Source organism: Halichoerus grypus, chromosome 9 (assembly GCF_964656455.1).
Source record: "Halichoerus grypus chromosome 9, mHalGry1.hap1.1, whole genome shotgun sequence".
NCBI lineage: Eukaryota > Metazoa > Chordata > Mammalia > Carnivora > Phocidae > Halichoerus > Halichoerus grypus.
This window is the reverse complement of record NC_135720.1, coordinates 8,038,728-8,048,578: the sequence shown is the minus strand read 5'-3', so window position 1 is coordinate 8,048,578 and position 9,851 is coordinate 8,038,728. Positions and strand designations below refer to the sequence as shown.

Sequence of the window (9,851 nt, the reverse complement as noted above, 5' to 3'; positions counted from 1 at the left end):
TCACCCAGAACATTTCACTTCTGGTCACCAGACATGTGGGATTTTCCCCCACACCCAGCAATTCTTTGGAACACCACCTGGGGGTCCTCTAATTTAACTCAGTTCTGATACTGTCTACTTGGAGATTGCATCAGACCCCCCCAGGTTGAGGGCTCAGTCCCACGAGACTGTCCCCCACTTCAAATGCCAACTGCAAATCGTCAGTCCCCAGGTGACCCATAATTCTGTCTGACTTGGATGCAAATTGGGGTTCTGTGACCTCTTCCCCATTGATTTGCTAGAGCGGCTCACAGGACTCAGGGAAACATTTATACTGTTTACTGAAGGAGCGGATGAAGAGCCAGACGGAGAGGTACGTAGGGCAAGGTCTGGGATGGAGCTTCTGTCGCCGTGGGGCTGGGGTGCGTCCTCCTCCCAGTGTGGATGTGTTCACCAGCCAGGAAGCTCTCCAGATCCCGCACTTTTGGGATTCTTAGAGAGGCTTCATCATGTAGGCTTGATGGACCCACTAGCTCCATTTTCAGCCCTTCTTCCTCCTCAAGAGAATGGGGGTGGGGCTGAAAGTTCCAAGCTTCTAAGCATGGCTTGGTCTATCCCATGACCAGGAGCCATCCAGGAGCCATCCGGAGTCACCTCATTAGAACAAAGGACACTCCTGTCCCCCAGGAAATTAGAAGAGTCCAGAAACACAAGGGCACCCTTAGAACCATGAGCATCACTGTCTGCCTCTCATGGGTGCAGGAGGAGGGACCCGCCCTTAACGTCTGTGTCCTCCCAGGGCTGAGATGGGGCGCAGAGAAGGTATTTCTTGTCTGATGGCATTTTGATGTCCTCTCTCAGCAGCTCTAGCCGAGGCTCCTGGGGTCCCACCCTGTGCCCAGATGGCCCCCTTGACCCAGTGTCCCGGGGGTCAGGTTGTTTCACAAGCCAGCAGCTGGGAGCCTGCCCCGGGGATGATCAGGTGATGATGCTGGGTGAAGTCCACGGTGTCTGGGAAGCTGGCCGTCCTCTGTCGGGGTGAGGCGATGGGGAAATGGGCTTGTTCGGGGAGCTTGGCTCCACCACCACCATGTGCCCAGGCTGAAGGACTGGCTAACCAGAGAACCACGGGCTGCTTCCCCGTTCGGCCCACGACGCTGCTGGCAGCAAAGCTCTGCTCGGTTCGGGGCCAGCTGCTGGTGCCTCCTGGTAAAATGCGGGATGTGAGAGTCTCTGCCCGCCCGTTCTGCGGCGGAGGCCGGAGGACCCGACTGCCGGCTCCCAGCTCTGCCTTACAGTGGGGAGTGCAAGGGGGGACCAGGATGAGGCCTGGAGGGGCCCGGCCACCACCAGCTGCCGTCTGTCCCACTCCAAGAGCAGCCGCGGGGCGGGCGTGCAGTCGGCTGGGCTGAGGGAGCAGCTGCTTGAGCCTGGCGTCTGCTGCCGAGGCCCTGGCCCCCGAGGTCAGCCCGGCCAGCAGGGTCCCAGAGGGCCACGTGCGGAGCGCCGTTAGCCAGCCGCGGGCCTGGTGAGTGGGGCTGTGCATAGGCCCCCAGGCCTCTCGAGGCCCTGCTGCTCCCAGGAGCCCACGGTATTTCTCCTCGTTTATTGCCGTGTAGCCACATTTCCAGAAAACTAGCTGTGGGAGGCCACACACACTTGTCTCCGGTTTCTGGGGGCAGGGGGGCGGCCGCAGTGTAGCTGGACCCCCTGCAGTCTAGGGAAAGATCCACTTCTGAGCCCACCTAGTCCCTGTACTGTAGGCCCGAGGGTCTCTGTCAGCCAGGGCGCCCTACGTCCTTGCCACGAAGATGCCCCCCGGGTCGCTTGCTCCAGCAAAGCCAGCAATGGGGAGAGGGAAGCCCAGCAGGGCGGCCGATACGCTGTACGTGATGTAACCACACAAGAGCATGGCCATGTCTGTGGTATTTCATGCGGACAAGCCGGTCTCAGGCCCCGTGCCTACCCCAGCGTGCAAACACCAGGAGGCAGGGTCATCGGGGGCCACCTTCCCATCCCTGCCTGCCACACCCTTCCTGCCTTTCCTCACCTCCAAGGTGCAGAGCAGGCCGAGGGGCCAGTCTGGGGGGCTCCCCTAGTGCCCTCTGCTTGAGCTGTCCCTTTGTGAGTCTATCCCCCCTGAACTGTGGGCCGCATGGAGGTCGAGGCTGCCCCATCTCTGTGTCCCGGAGCCTGGCACTGCTTGAAACGTAGAGGGACTCGGCGGGCATCTGGTGAGAGAGCAAAACACGTGAGTTGCTGAACCAAGGGCAGGTTAATAAATTAAGGGAGGTTGCTCTGGAGTGGAACAAGGTTCAAGTTCAATGACGGTGCGAACTTGGGCCGCTGCCGGTAGCTCCCTAAGCCTCCGCTTTCCCAGCTGTGCAGTGAGGAGCGTGATAGCACCTCCCGCGAAGGCCCCCGCGAGGGCTTCGAGACCACACGCTGGAGCTCTGAACTGGCGGCTGATGGCTTTCGTCACTGGCAGTCACTGGTTGGCCGGGCTGGCAGCGGGGTCTCGAGCGCTCCCTGTGCTCGCTCACTGCTCCCCTGTCCACGGGGCCTGGCCTGCGTCGAACGGCCTCAGCGGCCAACGGGACGCGGAGCTGGTGGCCGCGAGCGAGCGTGAGCCGCCCGATCATACACACTACAGTCGCTGTCTTTGATTTAGCGGGATTATAAACAGTTTGAACAGGTAATCTCTGTGGAAGAGCCCTACGGAGACCAGCGGGGCGGGGTTACCCAGCGGCCTCTAGCCTTCTCCTCTCTCGGAGGGAACTCTGACTCCAGAGAATTCGAACCGCCGCCTGGTTGACTTGCTTCCCTGCCAGGCCATGTGGCCGGTCACCGTCCTGCCTTCACCCTCGCCTGACGCGGGCAGCACGGGGTGAAAGATCGCCGGCTGGCCGGCTTCCAGGTGGAGCATGCTTGGACGGCAGCGTGCTCTCAAGCCAGCATTGCAGAGAAGTGCACGCGGAACAGTGACCCCGGCCCTGGCAGCCAGGGCAGTTCGGCCAAAGCGATGCAGGACGTGCTGGCCCCATTATGCCCACCGTGGATGATATTCTGGAGCAGGTCGGCGAGTTTGGCCGGTTCCAGAAGCAAGCCTTCCTGACCCTGTGCCTGCTCTCAGCTGCCTTCGCCCCCATCTACGTGGGCATCGTCTTCCTGGCCTTCACCCCGGATCACCGCTGCCTGAGCCCCGGGGTGGCCGAGCTGAGCCGGCGATGTGGCTGGAGCCTGGCGGACGAGCTGAACTACACGGTGCCCGGCCCGGGGGCCATGGGCGAGGCCTTCCCCCGCCAGTGCCGCGGCTACGAGGTGGACTGGAACCGGAGCGCCCTCAGCTGCGTGGACCCGCTGGCAGGCCTGGCCACCAACAGGAGCCACCTGCCGCTGGGGCCCTGTCGCCACGGCTGGGTGTACGACACGCAGGGCTCGTCCATCGTGACCGAGGTAAGGGCAGGCCCCGGGTTTGGGGGAACAGGTGAGTTTCAGGGCAGGGAGGAGACACACAACAAATCCTAGGAGGTTTGGTTTCGCGTCAGGAAAGAGGAGAGTTTTGTCGGCTGAGCACTTAGGATGTGCCCGGCTCCGTCCTGGGCACTCTGCCTGCTTCTGCCGTCTGGTCCCCCACAGACGCTGGGGGTTCGAGGAGCAGGCTGGAGGGCAGGGAGACCTTTGCCAGCCAGGCTGAGCTGCACTTTTGGAACACGGGCCTATGGGGAGATGGGTTCCTCTTCTTTCTGCCCCATGGCTTCTCCAAGAGCCTGTAGAATTCCCTTGGGGTGCCGTTAGAATGGTGGGTCCCCCTTCCTCCACTCATGTGACAGCTGAGTGCCGGCTGGGGTGGTTTGGAAGCTTTGGAGTCAGACTGTTTCAATCCCAGCCGTGCCCCAGATCAGCTGGGCATCCCTGAGGATGTTACTCAGCATCTCTGAGCCTCCGCTTCCTCATGGGTGAGCCAGGGATGGCAGTCACCGGCCCCACAGGGTTGGCGAGTTCAGCTGTGGGTGGCAGCCCCACTCCCCGCCTACAGGATGGGGTACTGGTGTCAAAGGGCCTCGCTTGCTGAGTTCAATGGGTCCTGTGTGTATTGTGGCTCGAGAATATTTTAGTAAAAAGCCACCAGATTTTTTTTTTCCTTCGTGCATCTTTTTGAAAATGTTGCATTGTGACAAGTGTGGGCCCTTGGAAATTGGCTCTGAGGTCAGTTGTTGAAGCCACAGGCCAGTTTTAGTGTCAACACAGCCGAGGCTCTTACTGGAGGAAGGTGCTGGGTCCTCTCCTCTAGCCTGATCAGTACCCCGCGGTGGGGGTGGGGGTCGGACCGGGGAGGGGGCAGAGCAGAAGTTTCCCCTTTGGGGGGAACCCTCCTACACTGTTGGTGGGAGTGCAAGCTGGTGCAGCCACTCTGGAAAACAGTATGGAGGTTCCTCAAAAAGTTGAAAATAGAGCTACCCTATGATCCAGCAATTGCACTACTGGGTATTTACCCCAAAGATACAAATGCAGGGATCCGAAGGGGTATGTGCACCCCAGTGTTTATAGCAGCAATGTCCACAAGAGCCAAACTGTGAAAGAGCCAAGATGTCCATTGACAGATGAATGGATAAAGAAGATGTGGTGTATATATACAATGGAATATTATGCAGCCATCAAAAGGAATGAGATATTGCCATTTGCAATGACGTGGATAGAACTGGAGGGTGTTATGCTGAGCGAAATAAGTCAATCAGAGAAAGACATGTATCATATGACCTCACTGATAGGAGGAATTCTTAATCTCAGGAAACAAACTGAGGGTTGCTGGAGTGGGGGGTGGGGTGGGAGGGATGGGGTGGCTGGGTGACAGACACTGGGGAGGGTATGTGCTCTGGTAAGTGCTGTGAATTGTGCAAGACTGTTGAATCTCAGATCTGTACCTATGAAACAAATAATGCAATATATGTTAAGAAAAAAAAAGAAGAAGATAGCAAGAGGGGAAGAATGAAGGGGGGGAAATCGGAGGGGTAGACGAACCATGAGAGACGATGGACTCTAACAAACAAACTGAGGGTTCTATAGGGAGGGGGGTGGGAGGATGGATTAGCCTGGTGATGGGTATTAAAGAGGGCACGTTCTGCATGGAGCACTGGGTGTTATGCACAAACAATGAATCATGGAACACTACATCTAAAACTAATGATGCAATGTATGGGGATTAACATAACAATAAAAAAATTTAAAAAAAAGAAGAAGATAGCAGAAGGAAAAATGAAGGGGGGGAAATCAGAGGGGGAGACAAACCATGAGAGACTATGGACTCTGAGAAACAAACTGAGGGTTCTAGAGGGCAGGGGGGAGGGGGATGGGTTAGCCTGGTGATGGGTATTAAGGAGGGCACGTACTGAATGGAGCACTGGGTGTTATATGCAAACAATGAATCATGGAACACTACATCAAAAACTAATGATTGTAATGTATGGTGATTAACATAACATAATAAAATTAAGAAAAAAAAAGTTTCCCCTTTGGGAGGAACAGGTGTGGGTGTGACTTGCTTTACCTGCCACCGCATGAACACCTGGTCTCCAAGCCTTCCTCCAGTGACAGATAACCAATTAGACACCTCGCTCCCAGGGATACTCAACTGTCCAGTACTCTGGCTGGGACGCCGCAGCGTCCTTATGTAAGGTTGCCAGAAAGAAATGCAGGACACCGAATTAAATTTGAATTTCAGATAAATGACAAACAATTTTTCTAAGATAATTAGCCCCACATACTGCACAATATTTGATGCTGATAACTGAGGCAGGGAATACAAATATTGCATGCGACGTACTAATACTAAAAATGCGTTGTTTATCTGAAATTCAAATTCTACCCGGCACCCTGGATTTCCTTTCCTAAACCTGGCAACCCCTGCCTTCATGCCAAACGAGGAAGTTTGGTCTTGTTTAGGCAGAGGAGCAAGACCTTCCTAGCTGGACTTTGGGAATGGTCTGGATGGCAGGGTGCTGGGGCTGGTGTTGGGCTTGAGGAAGGGGCCCATCTTGCCTGAGGGTTCTTGCGGGAGGGTGGGCGAGCAGGGCTTCTGAGCCTGAGCCTGGACCACAGGAGAAGGAGGGGTTTGGGCGGTGGAGGCGCCTGGCAGGGTGGTGGCCGGAGGGGCAGCAGACCCGCAGGGGGAAGGGCAGACGCAAGGGGACTGAGAGAGCTCCAGAGCCCAGTGGCTGTCTGTGGCAACAGGGGTGGGCTTCCAGGGGACCCTAGATCAAAGCACTGGCAAGGATTGAGGGGATCCTCGACTTGTCATTCACAGAGGGAGTGGGGAGGAGGTAGCTGTAGGGTAGAGTGCTGAGTGTGAAGGGGGTTTGCTGGAGACACAGGGCTGACTAGACCCGGGGCCCTAGGGTAGGGGGCCCAGGAGGACTCAGCACTCTCCCCCCATTGCTTTTAAACCCGCCTTTGCCTCCGCTCCTCACTCCTAAACTGCAGCTTATTCTCGGGGGGATTTGCCTTTCTGCAGAAATAATCTTTAACTTAGCCTTGCCTTGGACGTTGGAACTTGCTTGAGGGAGGATGCTGAGCCAGCTTGTTTGAATATCCCAGCGGCACTCCCCCTCCGTGCTAGGGATGGGGCCTGGGGCTCCGTCTGGGGAAGGAATGTGCATGTTCCCTGACTTCTGAGTCCCCTGCCCTGTCAGCTGCAGCCCCACAGTGGGCTGGGGGCCCCCCTCCAGGCTGGTTAACCCCGGTCTTCCCCCGCCTGGGAGCATGAGCAAGAGAAAGTCCTCAGCTCCAGGTCCCGGGAGCCCTCTATCAGCAATATCACCGTTTCCAAACTTGTCTCATCCTAGAGATCTCCTGGCTTCCGCTCTGTGATCTGCTGAGACAGGATCCACAGCAGTCTACATTCTGGCAAGGACTCTGGGTGATCTTGTGATCAGACGAGCTTGGAGAACACAGACTGTGCCCGAGACCCCAGGCCCTGGCCCTGGCGGAACCCCAGTGGGCGCAGCCACCCATCTAGCGCCCCCTACTCTGCGCCACCCCAGGCTTTCCTGAGGGCTGGGCCTGTCTTCCTGGTGTGCACAAATGTGCAGGGGGGGCAGTGGTTGGGTGTGAGGTGGGGGGGGCACAGGACATGGCAGGTGACTCTAGACGCAGATCCTGAGCGTAGTGGGGGCAGAGATCTCCGCAGGAGGTGGTGGTGCCAGGTAAGGCCAGATGCCCCTTCCTCCAGCTCTGTGAGCGCCCTGGCTTCTGCACATCCTGGGGGACAAGACGGCGCCCTGGGCATTTCAGGAAGGGGGGCAGGGACATCCTACAGACGCACTCATGGCGAAGATTAGAACAAAAGACAAAAAACGGTGCCCTGCAGCTTTGGTGGAATCTGGCTCACACAGATTATGGTCTTGGACATTTGAGTAGAGGCTACAAAGACAGTTGGGCAGGTGGAGATGCAGACCCTGGGACAGCCAGATAACACCCAAGTGATCTGTCCCTCAGTCTTCTAACGGCAGGGCCCAGGGCAGGCTGGGAAAACCAACGAACCACAGAAGCCTCGCGGGGCCGGTGTGCTTTCAGCCGAAGGGAATGAACATTTGCGTTGGTAGAGGGACCGCCTGAGATGCTGAGTGGCATCTTGTCGTGCCTCCCAGAGCTGAGCCACTCACGGGAGCAGACCGCGGGGTCTGGGCAGCAATAGCAGGTGTAGGACAGGCTCAGGATTCGTTTCTGAAAATCAGGTGGTGACCCAGAGTGCTACCTAGATTTTATTTTAAAAAGTGCTCATGTCAAGGAAGTAAGCAGCCAGTTGGAGAGAACCCCAGGCTGATGGAGCCCAGAGCCCTGGGGCCCTTAATAATCGAGCCCTGAGCCCGGGGACGGGGGGAGGCGGGGGGAGGCCCGGTTTTAACTGGCAACCTAGAGATTTGCGGACGGTGGTGTGTAGTAAAACCTCTATCCTAAAAGGTAAAAGGTTTGTTATTTACCTAAACCATTTTCACAGGACTTCTCCCCTCTGTGCTCACACCAGCTCTGTGAATGGAACAGGACAGGCACAGTACACACAGTTCAGACTGGGAAACTGAGGCCCACCTACTGTCACATCTGGTAGGGGGAGCCATGAATCCAAGTAACTAGAGTGGGACAGAGACAGGGAGAAAGGAAGGATGTGCCGCCGGCCACCACCTCGTCAGGGCTGTGCCAGGGACGGGGACTTCGTGAGGGCCCCAGCTGTGGAGCTCCACATCTCACTTCTACCTTCTCTGTGCCCCAAAGAGGAAGTGGGACCCTCCTCCTCCTCCTCACGGTGCCCTGGTGTGTGCCCCCTGCGGTGGGGCTTCCCCTGAAGCACAACAGAGCCCTCCCCAGGCGGATCTGTCCTGCCTTTGCCCCTGTCTCCCTCCTGCCTAGTCCCTCTGCTCTCTGGCTCTGGGCACAGTGCTCCCTGAGTCTCCAGCCACCCTGGGCCCCGCACGCAGGACACCAGCGTGCACGCTGCTCCCTCCAAGCCCCCTCCTTGCCCGTAGTGTCTTTGCTCAGCCCCTCCCCGTGGCCACTCGCAGCCACATCGGCCATGCTGAGTCTCCAGAATTATCGGTGGGTTTCACATAATAAATATATAATTAACAGGTACTTAATGGATGGCTTTTGACCAGTTAAGGAAATCATGTTCGATTTATTTTGCTACATTTCTGTCTTTAGGAAATTACTGTGCTGTACTTCTTTTTAGAAGACTTATCTGTTGGCTGTGTTGTCTTTCAATAACCGGCTGTCAAAGTCAAAGCTCTTGACCCTGGTGAGGGTAGAGCAAAGATATTAGGCATATAATGGTAGTAGCTGAGATTCGCCAGAAACCTGGAATTTGTCTTATGAAACTGTGGCAAGAGAAAATGATGTGAAACCCTTGGGGGTATCACACTTCATGGTAAACATTTACTTTGTCCGGAGAGAAGACGGAAGGGACAGTTTGACTTACAAATGGTCTTGTGTTTTCGCCCTTCTGACTGTGGTGTGACCCGCAGTTTAACCTGGTGTGTGACGACTCTTGGAAGGTGGACCTCTTTCAGTCCTGCGTGAACCTGGGCTTCTTCCTGGGCTCTCTGGGTGTCGGCTACATTGCAGACAGGTACGTAAAGGTCAATCTGACTGAACGCAGCGGCGATGCCTGGAGGAGAATGGATCGTAGGGGACAATGGTGGAAGCATCTGGCCGGGTGAGATCTACCGCAGACGCTGACGGAGAAAGACATGGTAGCTAGTGCTTTGGACTGGGGTAGGGCAGCACGATGGAGTATGGGCGGGGATTTAGGATGGATTTTGGGGGTCAAAACTCATGCAGATTGTATAGTTGGGGTGGTGGGCTGAGAGAAGGTGGGGACAAAGCCAGGGTTTATGCATGGAGCAGATGGGTGAGGTGAGGTTAGGGCCATTTTTGAGACAGGACAGAAGAGGTTAGCAGCCTTTGTTGTGGGGGCAGGGGGTGGGAGCCATCAAGAGTTCTGTCCTGGTGGGGTGCACATGGCAGCTAAGCTAAGCGTAGCCCAAGTGGTGCAGAAGAGATGTCACCTAGGGAGGTCGATGCGTGGGTTGTGCTCAGAAGAGAGGTTTGTGCTAGAGACAAATATTTGGGATTTGGTGGCAGGAGCTGGTATCTAAAGCTGTCGACGATGTTTGAGATAAGCTAGCGGAGTGTACAGAGGCGAGGAGGGAAGGAGTTGCTGGCAAAGGAGATTTGGAAGAAATGGCAGGGAGGTAGAAAGACAACCGCTCTTCCGGGATAGTGTGAAGCTATAGGACACAAGACAGGACTGGCCTGACGGGTCCAAACCTGTGGACACGGCACCATGACTACCAGTGGCAAGGATGGTGTCAGGGGAAGGG

General features: G+C 56.4%; 1 protein-coding gene across 3 annotated transcripts in view; it reads left to right on the top strand.

Moving 5' to 3' along the window:
• The first annotated feature begins 2,886 nt into the window (after nucleotides 1-2,886).
• The window catches only part of LOC118546954 (solute carrier family 22 member 1-like), a 30,256-nt gene continuing 23,291 nt past the window's right edge, over nucleotides 2,887-9,851 (top strand). Inside the window, exons 1-2 of one of the 3 annotated variants that reach the window (XM_036110046.2) lie at nucleotides 2,887-3,435; nucleotides 8,994-9,097. In XM_036110046.2, the coding sequence (XP_035965939.2) occupies nucleotides 3,025-3,435; nucleotides 8,994-9,097 (515 nt within the window). In that variant the 5' untranslated portion in view covers nucleotides 2,887-3,024. The remainder of the gene's footprint in view (nucleotides 3,436-8,993; nucleotides 9,098-9,851) is intronic. The other 2 variants (XM_036110045.2, XM_036110044.2) reach the window with 2 other exon arrangements.